The 18,812-nt window shown below is 39.8% G+C and overlaps 2 protein-coding genes across 3 annotated transcripts; both read left to right on the forward strand.

Moving 5' to 3' along the window:
- The first annotated feature begins 999 nt into the window (after positions 1-999).
- On the forward strand, positions 1,000-8,511 carry LOC129110601 (ATP-dependent zinc metalloprotease YME1L1-like). Of its 2 annotated transcripts, none has more exons than XM_054622727.1 (18): positions 1,000-1,226; positions 1,708-1,827; positions 2,647-2,815; positions 2,933-3,034; positions 3,145-3,254; positions 3,367-3,517; positions 3,721-3,828; positions 4,290-4,463; positions 4,589-4,741; positions 4,836-4,968; positions 5,063-5,125; positions 5,604-5,716; positions 5,895-6,050; positions 6,182-6,333; positions 6,435-6,561; positions 6,888-6,961; positions 7,375-7,461; positions 7,555-8,511. In XM_054622727.1, the coding sequence occupies exons 1-18, from the start codon at positions 1,191-1,193 to the stop codon at positions 7,705-7,707; spliced, it is 2,181 nt and encodes a 726-aa protein (XP_054478702.1). In that variant the 5' UTR covers positions 1,000-1,190; the 3' UTR covers positions 7,708-8,511. The 2 variants fall into 2 exon arrangements, with proteins under 2 accessions (XP_054478702.1, XP_054478703.1); XM_054622728.1 differs by having other exon boundaries at positions 3,721-3,804.
- Positions 8,512-10,687: 2,176 nt separating this feature from the next.
- On the forward strand, positions 10,688-17,914 carry pks1 (polyketide synthase 1). Its single transcript, XM_054623352.1, is given in 7 exon segments — positions 10,688-10,745; positions 10,837-10,990; positions 11,073-11,233; positions 11,862-12,065; positions 12,147-12,328; positions 12,423-14,343; positions 14,346-17,914. Coding segments are annotated over 7 exon segments (6,249 nt in total).
- Positions 17,915-18,812: the final 898 nt, after the last annotated feature.

The raw sequence follows: 18,812 nt of genomic DNA on the forward strand, positions 1-18,812 counted from the left end.
TATATTTTTTTTATATATAATTTTCCGGCGGGTCCACAAAAGGGATGACTCAAAAATGACACAACGTGCACCCCCGTGTAGCTATGCGTCATGACGTCACATTGTATTTTTATTTTTTTGATCAGGCAGTATATAAACACCACGGGAAGGAGAAATTGTGTAACAGTCAAACTTATATCTTAAATAACAGGAAAATATAAATAGGAAATAATAGTAATATTTCTATTATTATTATTATTTTATATATATATATATATTATTATTTTATTTTATTTTATTTTATAAACACTCACGGGAAGTAGAAATTGTGTAACAGTCAAACTTATATCTTAAATAAGGGGAAAATATAAATAGGAAATATAGTAATATTTTTTATTATTATTTTTATATTATTTTATTTTATTTTATTTTATTTTATTTTATTTTATAAACACTCACGGGAAGTAGCAAGCTAAACATAGAAATTGTGTAACAATCAAACTTATATCTTAAATAAGGAAAATATAAATAGGTAATAATAGTAATATTTATTATTATTATTATTATATATATTTATATATATATATAATTATTTTTTTTATTTTATTTTTATTAAATGTTTTTGATCAGGCAGTATATAAACACTCACGGGAAGTAGCGAGCTAAACATAGAAATTGTGTAACAATCAAACTTATATCTTAAATAACAGGAAAATATAAATAGGTAATAATAGTAATATTTCTATCATTATTATATATATATATGTAATGTAATATATATATATTTTATTTTATTTTATTTTATTTTTTTGATCAGGCAGTATATAAACACTCACGGGAAATAGAAATTGTGTAACAGTCAAACTTATATCTTAAATAACGAGAAAATACAAATAGCTAATAATATTAATATTTATTTAATAATATATTAATTAACATTATTTTTTTTAAATATCTAATTTTAATAAAAAATATTCTCCACAAAAGGAATGACTCAAAAAGTGACGCAATGTGCGTGGCCCCCCTAGCAACAGTGCGTCATGACGTCACGTTGTAGTCCACTTGACCTCGGATGCCGGAGAATCCATTTGCAGTTTTGTTAGCTAAGCTGCTGGAAGTTGTGTAACGAGGGAAACAAAAAGGGGGACTCGTTGTTCGGCGTCTCTCCTCACACCCACAACCCGACATTTTGATCCATATTTCGGGCAAAAATGTTTTCACTGTCAACGTCGTTTCAGCCGCAGCAGGTAAAAGCTTTTTGATTAAAGCTAAAGCTAATGCTAATGCTAATGTGTGTTATTCTGTCAACGTCACGTGTTGTAGTGAAACTAATCAGCATTGCACAGTGGATATACACTGCTGTGGGGTGATGTTAAGTCAAATAAGTAGCTCTCTGTGTGTGTTTGTGTGTTTGTGTCTCTTGTTGTGGTCAATGACAAGCTAGCTCTGCTAATGTTAGCATTAACAAGTCAATGGGAGATCTCTTCATAATCAGCCCATGCTTACGTCACCACAGGCTTTGCAGGTGCTGATCTGATGTGTTTTGGAGGAGCTATGTTTGAAGTACACTTGAATTGGGTGTTTATTTTCAAAAGAGGCCAGGTTACATAACTGTCCCCCACACTGACCTGTGTGGAGGATTCATCATGTAACATCTAGTACAAGAAGTGTGGAAAGTTTCTCATCCTCCTCTGTTGTTGTTGTTGTTTTTTCTCCCCCCCCCCCCAGATGATAGTGCCCCTCAGCCAGCTCATCAATGCCCTCCACTCTCTGAAGAACTCAGCCACAGCTTCGGTCCAGACTCTGCACAAAGACTTCATTCCAGAGAACAGTTCATATCTTAAAGAGGTGAAGACGCACACCACGGATACACCATCATGGCCCCGTGAGGGTAGAAAAAGCATCTGAATGTCTCTACATTATAATAATAATAATAATAATAATAATTAAGCCTTTATTAGTCCCACAGTGGGGAAATTACAATTCTCTGCATTTAACCCATCAACTGGGGGTTAGGTGTCTTGCTCAAGGACACCTCGGCATGTTGACAACCACCTTGTGGTTACGGGACCAGCGTTCTACCTCGTGTGCCACAGCCGCCCCCATTATAGGTTATCCTGTTGTTCACTGGTTACATTGGTCAACCTACAGTAAACAATATATTTTTTGACCAATAACACTGAATTTTGGCTGACCTTTCAGGATCTTGCATGTTGATTAAACACATCAAGCAAGACAAATCCCTCATGAGTGACCTTATTATTATTATTATCATCATTATTCATACAATATTTGTGTAAGGAGGATACATGTTTGTCTTCACCAGTGGCATTCTTCTGAAACACAAAGTAATAACTGTATAAGCATTGTGCTTTTATAAGATACTTTTCACATTTCACACAAGCGTAGAAAGTTATTGTTAAGGCTTCCAGTACCTGCCCCATTGTCTACTTCATGTTCAAACAAATAACTCTGCACATCCCAGCGTACTGAAGCCATTCTAACATCTGCAATATACCTGTCTGTATGTTAATTACAATAAGTCACTGTAAAAGTGAGTAGGATGTCTTAAGAACGTTGTTTAAAGGCTCTAACAAGCCATGGACACGCAATGATTGTCTTAGAAAGCTGTAGATAATTACTACTTTTGTTATCCTTTTTTGGCAGCCCAATGTGAGTCTGAGGGATCTGGGCCTGTCAGAGATCCATGTGAGTCAGCTGGATGAGCTGGTCAGCAGGTTACTGCCCATACCAGCAGCAGAAGAACCTCCTGCTGTTTCCTCGATATGGAGGTCGAGTCACGTTTCTGCAGACAGCTTCTTCCAAAACAAGAACGGTGAGCAGCTCAGGCTTCCCAGCTTTATTTTTTCAAAGATAATCTTTATTTAATTTTACACATTTGTCAATATATTATATCATGTAAAATGAAACAAGCCTTTTGTTTGTCTGACAGGGTTTTCACAGAGAAAGTTGGGAGTTTTTGGCTCCCATATATTCCACAGACAATATCACAGTCCTCTAAGAGAAGCTTGCTCAGATCTGCAGTTCTTGCCTGGTAAGAAACTTTGAATACTTAACCTGCTTTTTGGAAGTTATCTATTCGTATGAAATGCATGACATTTAAGAATATGTGTATAATGTTTTTTGGTGTGTCTTTATTTTCAGTATGGGTCCAGAGTCGGGGTTTCAAGACCCTTAAATCAAAGACCAGACGAACAGAGTCTGGTTATGACGGGCCGGTGGAGTCAGAGGCCTTCACGCCATCCTTCATGAAGGTCAGCGATATTATTGGGACCTATTGAAAGACACTCTGTGTTACAAAAATAATTATAGGTGGATTAGGAAGTGAAAAGAGTTTTGATCACCAAACTCTTGTTTCTCTCACAGGGATTTCTTCAGAGGGAAAAGGTACCAGAAGCACAATCCCTGGACCAACTGACGAAACAGAAGAACCTTCCCGTTAACCAGCAGGAAGCTTTCAAGACGGGTTTCACTGAGGGCTTCATGAGGTCTCAGGCCTTCACTCAGAGAACACAAGGCATGTGGATCACTTACCTACCCATCAGGCACTACAGTTATTGTTTAGGGGGAAAAAATAACCTTGTATTATGAAAGGATTCCCTGGTGGTCAGTGTAACAGTTGCACCAGGTTTTCATTGGGTGGCAGTGCTGAGTTAAAACACAGGGAGCTCCTATGACTGACATGAAGGAATAATATTTGTCTTTGCTCTTGTTTTACAGACTCGCTGAGGAGAACCAGGTTGATCCTGTTGGTCCTGCTACTTGTTGGCATTTACGGGTTGTCAAGAACCCCGTTTCTCTCGGGTAAAGGCTCCTTTTCTGATGCTGGTTTGTTTCAGTTTTTATTCTCTCCAATGCTTGCAAACCAACTCACGACCCCACATGCACACTACAAATAGATCAAAGCTCATCAGTGTTTTACTTGAGCACATTTTCATCTTAAATATTTGATTTAGGTTTTGAATGTGTACCTTTTTAAGGTTAATACGTTAAAGAATACAGTAGCTGATAAAACATGATGTCACTCCTGCGGTGTGCATGTAGAGTTTGACTGATTATTCTGCTGCATATCACTGTGTAGTAATACTTAAATATCCATCAACTATATATGTTTTTATGCCAGTGTGCTGATGTAGTTGAATGTATAATAGAATACATTTAAATCTTTGTACTTACATTTGAGCCACACTAAGCATATTGTAACCAGCAGTTATAGTCATGCTTTGCAAAGAAATGGAAGGTTTTTCTGGTGTTGTCGTACTGAATCCGTTGTGTTTGTGATTTAACAGTGAGGTTCCGCACCACATCTGGTCTTGACTCAGCAGTCGACCCCGTCCAGATGAAGAATGTGACATTTGAGCATGTCAAAGGAGTGGAGGAGGCAAAGAATGAACTGCAAGAAGTTGTTGACTTTCTCAAGAACCCCCAGAAATTCACTGTTCTGGGTGGAAAGCTGCCTAAAGGTATTTCATTTCTTCTGCTTTTTATTTAGCAGGAAATTAACCCACAAATCTGGCAGTTGGTCTCATCCTATATGTTTTGATATGCTGTTATTTTATACTCATTTGTTTTCCTTTGTTCCCATCAGGGATCCTCCTCGTTGGCCCACCAGGCACAGGAAAGACTCTGTTAGCACGAGCCGTGGCCGGAGAGGCTGACGTGCCGTTCTACTACGCCTCCGGATCAGAGTTTGACGAGATGTTTGTGGGCGTCGGCGCGAGTCGAATCAGGAACCTTTTCAGTAAGTTGGCTGAATGTGAGAAAAATGTCAGCGACCAGTTGAGGGTGTATCCAAACAACTGCAATCTCTTTCTTCTTCTTTTTGTGCTTTGCAGAAGAGGCAAAGGCCAATGCTCCCTGTGTGATCTTCATTGATGAGTTGGACAGCGTCGGCGGAAAGAGAATTGAGTCTCCAATGCATCCCTACTCTAGACAAACCATCAACCAGCTGCTGGCTGAAATGGACGGGTCAGTTTTCTGCCTTTTTCAAAAATGCAGAATATAAAAAAAAAAAAAAAAAAGAACTTTCTCTTCTTACACTCGATGTTTTGGTATTTTACAGGTTTAAACCAAATGAAGGTGTCATCGTTGTTGGTGCTACAAACTTTGCAGAGGCTTTGGATAAGTATGTTTACATTTCACATATTTTTACCTAGGTTTTAATTTAAGTATAATAACCAGTTTGAAATAAGGTCAATCCATACAGGATGTAGATATAGGTCATGTACACAGAACTATTTTTTACTACTCACTGTCTAACAAAATAAACTTTCTGAATATATATTAACCACTGACCTGTTTTATATCGACTACACTTACACAAACTTTAAAGTCATACAATCATGTTGTTGACACATTTTCATGGGAAGTGAATTAAAATGTGCTTAGCAGTGGTACGCTTTCTCATATTTGCTTCAAATGATGGTGAATTCAAACCCTAGATTTAATTTCAGTATCTGAAAAAATGCTTCATAATCTTCAAAACTCATCATATTTGATAAAAAATAAATAAAATTGAAGCAGTAAAGTTATGTAGTTTAGCAGAAATGACCAGTCTTTGTACTGTGAAAATTAATTAAGACTACTTTGCTACTACTCTTCAGCGCTCTCATTAGGCCAGGAAGGTTTGACATGCATGTGACCGTCCCTCGCCCCGATGTGAAAGGACGCACTGAAATTCTCAACTGGTACCTCTCCAAGATCAAAATGGACCCTGGTAGGTCCCAGACATTAAACTTTAGCTTTCTTATCAATTGAAATATGTGTTCAAGCATTAAGCGAACCTGTGAGAAAACCTTTTGTTTGCCGTCACTGTAAAGGAAAGCTTTGTCTCCTTCACACTGGTAACTTTTTATAAAGAAGCCTTTTTCTATTGTGTTGCCCCCCTTTTACAGCCGTGGATGCGGGGATTATTGCCCGGGGCACAGTGGGCTTCTCTGGGGCCGAGCTGGAGAACCTGGTCAACCAGGCCGCCCTGAAGGCAGCCATAGACGAGAAAGAGATGGTCACAATGAAGGATCTGGAGTTCGCTAAGGACAAGCTCATCATGGGTGAATACACACAGTGTTTAAATCTGCTCTGCAGCCCTCACATCACATGAGACGGATTATCTTCACACACAGAAAACATGAATGGGAGTTAATTGTTTTAATCACTTTTGTCTTTGTTCTTTTCATACCAGGCCCTGAAAGGAGGAGTGTTGAAATCGACAAGAAGAATAAGACCATCACGGCCTACCACGAGTCCGGCCATGCTATTGTTGCCTACTACACCAAAGATGCGATGCCCATCAACAAGGCCACTATCATGCCTAGAGGCCCAACTCTTGGCCATGTGAGCTCTTGTTATATCTCATACTCCTTACCAGTAATGTTCAGGTCACCTTTTTTATTGAAACTTAACCTACAATCTTATCCGTTTTGTCTGTCCTCTAGGTGTCCATGCTGCCAGAGAACGACCGTTGGAGTGAGACGAGAGCCCAGCTGCTGGCTCAGATGGATGTCAGTATGGGCGGTCGGGTCGCAGAGGAGCTCATCTTTGGAGACGCCTACATCACCACTGGTACGTAAATACGATAAGTTCATTTAAGTGAAGTTTGGTGTTAGTCCTGCTGTAGAGAATACTTCATCTACTATGTTGTATAGCCTTTTTAAAAGTTCTTTAGAGCAGTGTTTGTAGTACAAAACACAATTTGACATTGCTATCCTGAAAATAAATGCATTGTTTTCATTTTTATCAAGAAATATTTTTGCTGGTGTGAAACAGTCTTTATGAACAATTCTGATGACAGAACTGCAAAACTAGATTACAATAATTATAGTACATGTCTGATAATCGTTTGTGATGCAGCATTAGTTTCAATCTCCACTTGCTATTGTGCATTTCAGGAGCCTCCAGTGACTTCGATGGAGCAACCAAAATTGCAAAAATGATGGTGACCAGATTCGGCATGAGTGACAAGGTAACATTTTTAATTTGTACGGGTAATGAGGGAACAATTTGATCCTTTCCACTGACATAGAAGACAGATTTATTCACGAAACAGTGCTGTTCTCAGGGCTTTTATTGCTGCGGGGCTTGACCTTTGGTTGACACTATATTCAAGAGTTTGCACAAAGCCACTTGCAAATGTACTTCTAAAATGTTTCCATCAGAGACCGGGACACTGATGTATTGTTAAGTTGGAATAAAAAAACCTTCAGTCCTCTAACATTAGTTTAACCTGTAATTACACCTAAAACAATGATAATCTGTCTGGACTCCTGGGAAGAAAAACTCTCACAGCCTATAATGATCAGTAACTACAAGTGACTAATGCTTGAGAAGGTCTGTTGTTCCTTCAACCTAAAGGGTGTAATTTGTGTTTTGTTGCAGCTTGGTGTGATGACCTACAGGGACGTGACCAAGCAGAGCCCCGAGACACAAGCTATCATCGAACAGGAAGTCAGGGTTTTGCTGAATGTGAGTTTTCCCACTGCGCTCTCAAATTTACTTTAATTTTAAGTGGCAGATATTGATCCGTTTCTTACTTCCTAATCTTCCTCCTCCATCCAGGACTCGTATGAACGTGCTAGAAACCTCCTGAAGACCTACAGCAAGGAGCACAAGGAGCTAGCGGACGCCCTGCTAGCACATGAAACTCTGAATGCCAAAGAGATCAAACTGGTGCTGGAGGGCAAATCGCTGGACCACCAGATACCTCAGTAGAGATTTGAGACTCTTGTATCATGTATATATGAAGCTGTGCAACTACGCACAGGCCTTTTGGAGGCCTTTGTATTTCATTTGTTTGTATCCCTCTTATTCTTCTTCTTCTTCTTATTATTATTATTATAATAAATGTGAATATGACACTGAAATTATTAAGTTTCACCCCTTATAGACATTTTTATTTTATTTCCATTGTCTTTCTTTCCCTGTAGAGAAGACGTTTGGATTCACATTGATTTTAAGGATCTCAGTGTAATGGGATGGAAATAAATATTCACAAAGATGATTGAGGAGCTTGTTGTCCTCTTCTCTGAAGACAAAGTATTTCTGTAGTAGTTTCATCCATCAGAGTCATATTTGGTCGTATAACAAGGTTCTCAGGCAAATGCATTTGACAAAGATCATGGTTAATCACAATCAGATGAATGGTTTCATGTATGTCTATGTCTCATTTTAAATTTGTACAGACTGGTTAACACCATAGGACCTTAAAGTACCTCAATCTAGAATGTACCATTTGGCTGTAGCAAGGTACCGGTGATATCACTGGTCATGTTAAGAGTTTTCTCCTAAATGATGTCTTTCAGTTGCATCTATTTTGTTTTTTTCTTATTTATTTAAGTGCCCAAAAGTGTGTTCTCTCTCTTCTGAAATTAGTGATAGGCCCTCATGCCCTGTTTTAAGCTCACATGTAGCTGATGAATGAGGGGAAATGTATATATGCTATGTATGCGTGTAAAAGGATTGGCTTTGTTTGTTCCTTTTACAGGCCTTTAAGCTCAAATAAAGGTTACCTTTACTCATGAATGTGCTCAGTACGTGACTCAAGTTAAACTTTAGCTTACAATCATTTATATTAGCCACTTGAGATTGCACAACAGTGACTTATGTAGCCTATATGGCTAATGTGTTATCATTCATTTAGAAACAATTGAGTCCTAGTATTCACTTTCCTCCTGGTTCTCTTTTGGTCCTTTGCAACTTCTAAGTGAAATCTGTCTCTTTACATTTGCTTTTAAATACTCAACTATGTTCACCAGATAAAGTTGCCAACGCTGTCAGTCTGCTGTAGAGATTATTGATTACTGTGGCTTTATTGGAGCTTTTTTCCCACTGAAACTACTACAGCTACTGCTGGAAAAAAGGTTTATGACAGCAATAAGACTGAATGACAGCAATAAAAAAAAAAAAAAAAGCATGTTAACAGCCTTCAGTGATTCAGACCCTTCACTTTTTTATGTTGCAGTCGAATGCTAAAACAGTTTAAACTAATATTTTCCCCTAGTAATGACAAGCAGACAGGATTAAATGTTTTATAGCTTTTTTTATAAAAAATAAATAAATAAAAGAATTGCACCGAAATAAGCATTCAGACATTAAACCCAGTATTTAGTTAAGGCACCTTTGGAGGTGATTACAGCCTCAAATCTGGGGTTTGTACACCTGGATTTGGGGATTTTCTGCCATTCTCTGCAGATTCGCTCAAGCTCCTGTCAAGTTGGATGGGGACCTTCGGTGGACAGCTATTTTCAGGTCTTTCCAGAGATCTACGATTGGGTTCGAGTCCAGCCTGTTTCTCAGTCAAAGAGTCCTTTAGGTTCTCTTTCTCCCCAAAAAAGCGGGCTTTCACAAGTCTTTCTCTAGGAAGAGGTTTCTGTCTGGCCACTCAGCCATAAAGCTGAGGAATTTTCTGGAAGTTTCTTTCATCTCCACACTGGATCTCAGCCATGGACCATAAAGATCTTTCTGCCCAGATTGCTCAGTTTGGCCGGGCAGCCAGCTCTAGAAAGAGTCCGAGTTGTTCTAAACTTATTCCATTTAGGAATTATGGAGGCCATTGTGCTTTTGGGAACCTTCAATGATGCAGAATAGTTCTTGTCCCCTTCCCCAGATTCATGCCTTGCCACAACTCAGTCCCTAAGCTTTGCAAACTGTTCCTTCGACCGCACGGCTTTGTTTGTACGCTCTGATATGTGTTGTCTGCCGTGAGTCCTTATATAGACAGGTGTGTGTCTTTACAAATCAAGTCCAATCAATTGAATTCACCACAGGTGGACAACAATCAAGGTGTAGCAAGCGATGATCAGGAGAAATTGGAGGCACCTGATCTGAATTTCAATGTGATATTTCAGTTTTTTCTGGTTAATAAATAAGTAAATAAATCCTGTTTTTACTTTGTTATTATGGGATATTGAGTAAAGATCGATTAGGGAGAAAATTTATTTGAACAATTTCAGCACAATGTTGCAACTTAACAAAATATGAGAAAGTAGGGGGTTCAAATATTTTCTGAATTCACTGTATAGTATAATATCAATTAGTCCAGCTTGAACATAAAGGCTACTGTTACTAGAGACATTGATTCATAAGCATGCACGTATCGGATTCTGCTGTTATCCAATCAATATATCCTTCTATGGTGTCTTTGTTTTAAGCATACTTTTAAATTAAATTGGAGAAAAATGTCTTACTCTTTCTGTATTTCTAATAAAGCCTGATCAATACAGTCTAATCCACCTTAATGATGCAATGTTTAAGAACATCTATTAAAATTTTCACTATTTCCTATTAGACATGATGTGTTTACAGGTTCCTGTGGAAATGACCACTTAGAGGACTTTGTAATCTGCTAGTGATAAGCAGACTCTAGTAAACACTGTTTCCTTTTGTCAATGTGGAAATAAGAACAAAACGATTCACTACTGCCTTTGAATTATCTTAAGTAACAATTACTGTATTTAGTTCCAGATGAAGTCAACTGAGAAGCAACAAGACAGAGCATTGTTGTCCTCTTGTCCCTTTTCATTGGCACAATGTTTATAAAGGGTGGGAGAAACAGAAGCTCCAGTTCTGACCAAAGACAGCAACCAGGACTTACCATTAAGCTTCACTATGGAGATGCTTGAAATGTTACTTTGGCTTTTAGAATAAAGCAACAAAGACCCCAGAGCGACTTCACAACTATCTTAAAGGAACAATGGAGGACGCAGAGGATGACATAGCTGTTATCGGGATTGGATGCAACTTCCCTGGAGGTATGAAAAGCATTTTGAATTTCTCTGAGTTGCAGTGTTTTTCACGTTGTCTTAAGGTGAATTGTAGGTTTTGTGGTCTGTTTTATTTTAGGTGAAGGGTTGGACAACTTCTGGAGGGTTTTGTTGGAGGGAAAGAACTGTGTTGTAGATATTCCAGCAGAGAGATTTGACACCACTTTTTGGTTTGATGCTGATGAGAGCAAACCTGGAAAGACACAGACAACTAAAGCAGCTCTTATAGAAGGGTAAGCATTAAGAAGTTAAGTGTTAATCCTTTTATTGAGAGATGTTTGGATTGTGATTGATCTGCTATATTTTATATTTCAGGTTTAATGAGTTTGATCACAAGTTTTTTGGCATTACTGAAGCAGAGGCTGAATTCATGGACCCTCAGCAGAAGCTCCTTCTCCAGTGTACATACAGGGCATTAGAAGATGCAGGAATTGCTATGGAAACCATCAGTGGGAGCAGAACTGGAGTTTACATAGGTGACAACTAACGTTTTATGATATATTTAACACAAGAAACACCAGTGGTCTACCTGCTGTCAGTATGCATTGATTGTCAAGGAACAATGTTAATTTATTCATCTTTCTTCAACACAGGGTTGTATAACATAATGCTATTGTTATCGTCCTTGAAAATGTCTTCCACTAATGCATTGACCAAGTCTTAGTCATACATCTCTTTCTCTTGACCATAGTGAAGGTGAACCTATGACTTATGATGCAACTCCATTACGCACAGTAGTAGACAAAAGGAATCAGCAAAGGAACATAAAATGTTTATTTAAATATGCAAATAGATTAGCGCGAAAATCATTGTATTCTCTAGAGGGCAAAATTTTACCTGCTGGTGCTTATATGTATAAAAAGACATGTCAAAATCTGGCTTTATCCTGAATACCTTTTTTTAACAATATGGGGTGCTACATAAGAGACTTTTAGGAAAAGTCACAGACTGGGTGACATAAATATCTTACTAATACAATGTTACATAAAATCGAAAAACAGCTGCTGGTAAATTTTAAACCTGTTGGTGGTTCTAGTGTTAAAACAAGCAGTATTTCATAATACACAAATTGTCATGTACTCTGCTTTTATAATAATGTTGCAGGTCTAATGAATAGGGATTACGAGATACTCCGAAGCAACAGTCCTACAACGATAACCCACTACAACGGCACTGGGACGGCCATGAGTGTGGCTGCCAATAGACTGTCCTTCACCTTCAATCTCACTGGACCTTCTCTGGCTATTGACAGTGCCTGTTCTTCATCTTTGGTGGCTCTACATTTAGCCTGCCAGGCTATAAAGCAAGGTATTTAGTTACCTTTTTCCCCAACAAATGTCATCCCTGAGGGCAAGAAAATTAACACATAAATGTCTCTTTTTCAACTAGGAGACTGTGAGATGGCTCTTTGTGGAGGGGTCAGTTGTATAATAGAGCCAAGAGTGTTTGTGGCTCTGAGCAAGGCGAAGATGATCTCACCTGAAGGGATCAGCAAACCTTTCTCCAGCAGAGGAGATGGCTACGGTAGAGGAGAGGGCTGTGGTGTAGTTCTCCTTAAGCCTCTGAAAAATGTAAGTATTGTGTTTATTATTTTATGCCATAAATCAAACTGCAAACAGTGGAGATAAAATATTGCCTGCTAATAGTGTGACCTTCTATACAAAGGCGATTAAAGACTGCAACAAAGTATGGGGTATCGTCAGCAAAACAGCGGTTAACCAAGATGGACACTCAGTCACTCCAATCACCAAACCGTCCATGACCCAACAACAGGAGTTGTTGCAAAGACTCTACTCCGAGTCTGACCTTAAAAATGTCCAGTATATAGAGGCACATGGGACTGGAACACCAGTTGGAGATCCAACAGAGGCAGGAAGCATTTCAAACGTCATCGCTAAAGCCAGACCTCCAGGTTCAGAAACGCTACGGATCGGCTCTGTGAAGGGCAACATCGGACATACAGAATCTGCTGCTGGAGTTGCCGGACTCATTAAGGTTCTCCTCATGATGAAGCATGCAACAATTGTTCCCTCTGTTTTCTACTCTGAAGACAGTGCCAGTGTGGATGTAAAAGTTCTTGGTATAAGTATTCCAGTTAAAGCTGAAAGATGGGAGACCAAGGGGTCATTAGGAAGGGTAGCCGGGATCAACAGCTTTGGGTTTGGAGGCACGAATGCACATGTGATTATAAGAGAGTACAGAAAGACCTCCCTACCCATTCAGATCCCAAAAAGCTTTCCAAAACTCTTTGTAACATCTGCAGCCTGTGAGAAATCGTTTATCCTGTCCATCACTGACACCCACTGGAGGCTTTGTCGCGATCAATCAGTTGACTTACAGGCACTGTCATACACTTCAGCATGTGGACGGAGTCATTCTAGACACAAATATAGGAAGGTCTTCCTAACATCGTCCCTCTCAGATTTAGAACAACAGCTAACATCTGCACTGAAAACAAAGGTTGAGTCCATAAGGTCAGACATCCAGGTGGTGTTTGTGTTTTGTGGAAATGGGGTTGCCTACAGAGGTATGTGCAAGCAGCTCCTGAGAGAGGTTCCTGTTTTCAGAGACAAGGTCAGAGAAGTTGGGAATCTCTTTCAGAGTCATAGAAGCATGAGCATCAGCCAATGGCTTGCTGGTGAATATGATAGTGATGATTTCAGCAAGCCAGATGTTGTCCATCCTCTTCTTTTTGCAATTCAGGTTGGCATTGGCGCTCTCCTAAAACACTGGGGTGTCAAACCTGATGCTGTGCTTGGGCACTCTGTTGGTGAGGTTGCTGCTGCTCACTGTTCTGGACTCTTGTCTCTCGAGGATGCAGTGAAAGTGGTGTACCACCGCAGTACTCTTCAGAGTAAGGTCACAGGGGGGAAAATGCTTGTTGTTGGTAATGTAGCCGTTGAAAAGGTAATAAAAATCCTTCCAGAGTTTTCTGGGAAAATCTGTGTTGCAGCGTTCAACAGCCCCGTGTCATGCACTCTGTCAGGGGATGCAGATGCTGTAGACATCCTTCATCAGAGGCTGAAGATGTTTCCAGAGAAAAATCTCTTCCTCCATGAGTTGGATGTGCCAGCAGCCTACCATAGCCATATGATGGATCCCATACTAGATGACATTGAGAAAAGTATTGAGCCGTTGGACGGCAACCACAAGGAGTGCAAACTCTTTTCAACGGTGACTGGAGACACTTGTTCAGATGGCGACTTTAGAACAGGCAGCTACTGGGCAAGGAACATCCGAGAGCCTGTCTTATTTGAACAAACACTGCGTGCTGCCACCAAAGACAAGCAATCAAGGACAAACATGGTCTTTGTTGAGATTGGACCTCGCAGGGCTCTCCAAAGAAACATACATGAAACTTTGGGGAAAAGCACCATAGTTCTCTCCTCTGTCCAGCCAGAGAAAGATTACGGCACAATCTTGTCTATCGTGGCAAAACTATTTGAACTGGGCATCAATGTGGACTGGAATCAGCTCTACAGGGGTTGTGAGACATTGCCCACAGCTTTTCCAGTCTATCAGTTTGTCAACACGAAGAAAGAATTTAATTTTGAAGATCTGAGAAAAGGTGGTGTATCATCTGCATTTTCCCCCATAAGCTCATATCCCAAACAAAGCAGGATAACAAAGAGTACGTGTGCAACCTCTCATTAGAGACGGCACCATATCTTTGGGAGCATAGAAACAATGGTGTTGCCATTGTGCCAGGCGCATTCTACGTCGAGCTAGCTTATGCCTCAGTGATGGCAAGTTTAAGGACCAAGAAACCGGTTTCTCAGCTCCAGCTCAGTGTAAGATTTGAGAGTCTGTTCACACTTTGCTCAAACTGTCATCAGCTGAAAGTGACACTGGAGCATGCAGAGAATGGAGCTTCATTTAAAATACAGTCTTCTGTTGCAACACATTCCTCTGGCACATACAGGTGTTCAGATGGCCAACCGATGTTAGAAGAACCAACTATTTGTCTTGACATGATCTCCCAAAGGTGCAAATTGGTTATGAAGAGAAAAGAGATTTATTCAATTCTTTCTCAAGCAGGATTTGAATATGGAGCTGTCTTCAAACAGCTTGATGATGTGCATTTTGGAGATGAATTCAAGGAAGCTGTGACAGCAATTCAAGTCCCTGGTGAACTTCTACAACACCTTCATGAGTATTTCATTCACCCTGTGTTATTGGACTATTTCTTGCAAATGACCGCTGTGGTAGCTATTGGACAGCTAAAAGCCAAGCAGGGATTCCCCTCAGGTATTGGTAGTGTAGCCATATCAGGACCACTGCAAGAGAAAATGGTCATGTACTTACGAGCCACTCAAGAGACTCCAGACTTCCTGGATGTATGTGGTAGCTTTTCCACCCCAGAGGGTCATGTACTGGTGGAACTTAAGGGGGTGAGGATCTCATTTTTGGGAAATAGCTCAAGTGCTCTTCAGTCACGATTCTTCCACAATGAAATAACTGCAATTCCTGACAAGACAGACTTGCAAAATCACAAAATAAAAGCAATCGTTTTTGAGGACAAACTGGGCATTGCTAAAGGAATTAGGCCATATTTACACCCCGAGTCAGCACTAGTGGAGAGCAGAGAGCAATGGATGGCACACCAAGTTCAAAATGTAGTGCTTGGCTCACTTGACACCTATGTGGATTTGGAAAATGTTCTCTTCATCTGGGGTGTAGAGGATCTCAGTCACTTGTCATCTGAGAAGATGCTGGACTGCTTGGTGACTTCCTGCGAGCTGTTTCGCCAAATTGTTTTAGCTTTGAAAGAAAGCAAACGCTCTTGCACTGTCCGTGTCATTACCTATAGATCAACAGAAATGGTTGTGGACCATGTCAGTCCTGGTTTTGTGCTGTCTGGTATGACAAGGGCTTGTGCAGCAGAAATGGCAGGTCTCTCTTTTCAACTGATTGACCTAGCTTCTGTTACCAGTGAAGACATGCAAACACTAGCTCGTGTGATAAGCACTTGCAAAGAACAAGAGGTTGTGATCAGCAGAGGCCAAGCATTGACAACAAGAATAGCACGGACGCCCATGACGGACGGGGCTTTATTTGAAGATGATATGAACTCAGTATATGTGACCAACTATGTTCTACAGACAATGGATCCATACAGAATGGGCAGCTTGTCTGCCATCTCCTACGACACAAATGCAAATCCTATCCACGAGAAGTCAGTTGAGATTCAGCTAACCAATGTATGCGTGCATTCATCTGATTACTTTCCCGTCACCACATCTGGTTTGAACTTTGGAAAGACGATGTATTGGAACAAGCACACATCACAGAATCACAAGCTTCTTGCTTTAGATTTTAGTGGCATTGTCAAAGCTGTTGGGAAAGATGTTCACAATCTAAGAGTGGGAGATCATATTGCTTCATGTTATCCAGTTGCTGCCACTGCAAAGATCATAATTCCTGAAGCCGTGTGCTACAACACCAAGAGACTCCCGTTTCTGAAAGAGATCCCATGTGTGTCTTACTTCGTTCTCGCATGGGAGATCCTGCAGAGACTGCTGTTTAAGGTAAAACAACAACACAGGAAGCTGATCATCATCTCTTCCAACTCAGCTTCTGCTCTGATAAAAGTTTTAGCCCTGACGGCAAACAGGTCAGGCTGGAATGTTTCCGTGCTGTCACATTTCACTGGGGAATCTATGCATTTCGATCAGAGTCATGCATTTGTTTTTCTGCCCCCTTTCGATTCCTCTTGGCAAGAGATGAATGACAGCGGAAGTCATGCTAGACACATTATTTTTGTATATAGCAATCACATGTCATCCTCCTCCGAAGCAAACATGTTTGCACTGAAGAGTGAACACATCCACGTTCATAAACTTGATGTGGCTAATGTTCTCCAGAGAGCCAATCTGCATTTGCAGAACAGGAATATCTCTAATTGGCTTTTGTCATTGGGCTTTGATACAGTATCTCTACCTTTGAAAAGAGAGACTTTTCAATTATCTAGCATAAAAGAGCCTCAGAACGATGCAGATGCCGAGTCCTACTTCACAACAAAGATAGTGCAGCACGTTGTTCTAGATCACGGAGAACCTGATTGTCAAGTGTCAGATATCCCTTTGCTCACAGGGCCTAGAAAACTCTTTAAACAAAGCTGTGTTTATATTGTCACTGGAGGGCTCTCTGGTTTGGGATTTGAGACAGTAAAGTTAATTGCATATAATGGGGGAGGTTGTATTGCAACACTGTCAAGAAGTACTCTGACTGATGAAATGCAGTTTGAAATGGAACTCCTCCAGAGAAGATATGGGGTGACAATCATTAATGTCCAATGTGACGTTTCTGTGTCGATGCAGGTCGTGGACGCGATCTCAAAGATCAAACAAAGATTCTCCTCTTGTCCAATCAAAGGAGTGTTTCACAGTGCTGCAGTATTACATGATGCATTGATCGAAAACCTTGATGAGTCCCTCTTCAGAAAGGTGCTGCAGCCCAAAGTAAGTGGGGCTCTAAACCTTCACTATGCAACACTTCACAACAAACTGGATTTCTTTGTGTGCTACTCCTCCATCTCTTCATTCATCGGCAATGCCTCACAATGTAACTACGCAGCAGCCAATTCTTTCCTCGACACATTCTGTCATTATCGGAGAAACCTTGGACTTGCTGGACAGTCCATCAACTGGGGTCCTCTGAACCTCGGCCTCCTGTTAAACAAAGACCATTTCCAAAAGTTCCTGGAGGCAAAAGGGATGATGACAATGGATGTGTGTGACGTCCAAGAGGCACTTGAAAAGTGTCTTCTGATGAACAGACCGCAACAAGTCATATGCAAGTTCAACTTCAAAAATCTTCACCTTCATGTTCTTTCACAAAATGCGTCTCTCAGAGAGCGTCTGTCAGCGTTGGTGGAAATGGAGCTAAAAGATGAACTAAGTAATGAACCCAGGGTTCAGCATTTGTCCACCACACATGAAAGTGTGAGAACAATTGTCAGTGACATCAGCAACGTTAGCGTAGATGAGCTCGATGATGACTTAGCTCTGTGTGCGCTGGGTATTGACTCCATGTTGGCCATGACTCTGCAGAATAAGATTTTCCAAGAGACGGGCGTAAATGTACCTTTGGTCAACATATTGGACCCCAACAGCACACTGGCCATTTTGGCAGCTTTTGTAAAAAATAATGGATAATTCAATGGACTGCATCAAATAAAACTTTCGATAAATGAGAAAGAAAGGGTTTTGTGAATTAAATACATTTTCAATGTAGTGCCCTACTGATTTCTATTCTACTGTTTATATATTTATGTTGCTGACAAGTTTTCTATGGAACATCTGTACAATGAATCAAACAATTTTTGAATTTGATTGGAATAAAGCAGAACTGGTGTTATATATTTGTAACATATTTAAGAAATTTGTGATCATTGGAAGTGTGAACAAACAAAATAAGACTTCCTGATTCAGTTAAGAGCTGCACCTTAACTGTTTAATGAAATTTCAATTTAGTAATCTGCATGAAAGAAAATGTGTTAATTAATAAACCAACCTTATCAAATGCATAGATAAATTGGAAGCTTGTTTAATTGTGTCAAAGGGCAACAAATAAATACAATAACATTAATAAGAATCAATTTTTTTTACTTCAGTGATTGTCATAAAAATGTTCTTTAATGTTAAAAATGTTTATATTAGTTGCAAGACCAAATATCCGTAGTGTCAAACACCTTAGAATAGTTGTAGCCATACTTTCTAGATTGATAAGAGGACCTGCTTAGTTGTGATTGATTTTAAGAAAACAGTGCTATAAACACTTACACAATAATAAATAAGTGTATCTTTTTTCATTTGTCCTTGTGGTGGCAATGTCCTTATCCGCACATGTGATAAATAAGTTGTTCAATCAGCAAAATAATTAATAATCACACATGCCCCCAATTGAACAGAATACTATCACATGTTTTGTTCCATCAACATCATAAAGATGATAATCAGAAACAGTGAGCTAGCAGTGATAACAACTGGCCCTGACCTGTGAGAGATGAGACAATGTGAAACTGGCAGATAAAAGTAAGTTGGCATTGTACCA

The sequence above is a fragment of the Anoplopoma fimbria genome, chromosome 21 (genome assembly GCF_027596085.1).
Source record: "Anoplopoma fimbria isolate UVic2021 breed Golden Eagle Sablefish chromosome 21, Afim_UVic_2022, whole genome shotgun sequence".
Lineage (NCBI taxonomy): Eukaryota > Metazoa > Chordata > Actinopteri > Perciformes > Anoplopomatidae > Anoplopoma > Anoplopoma fimbria.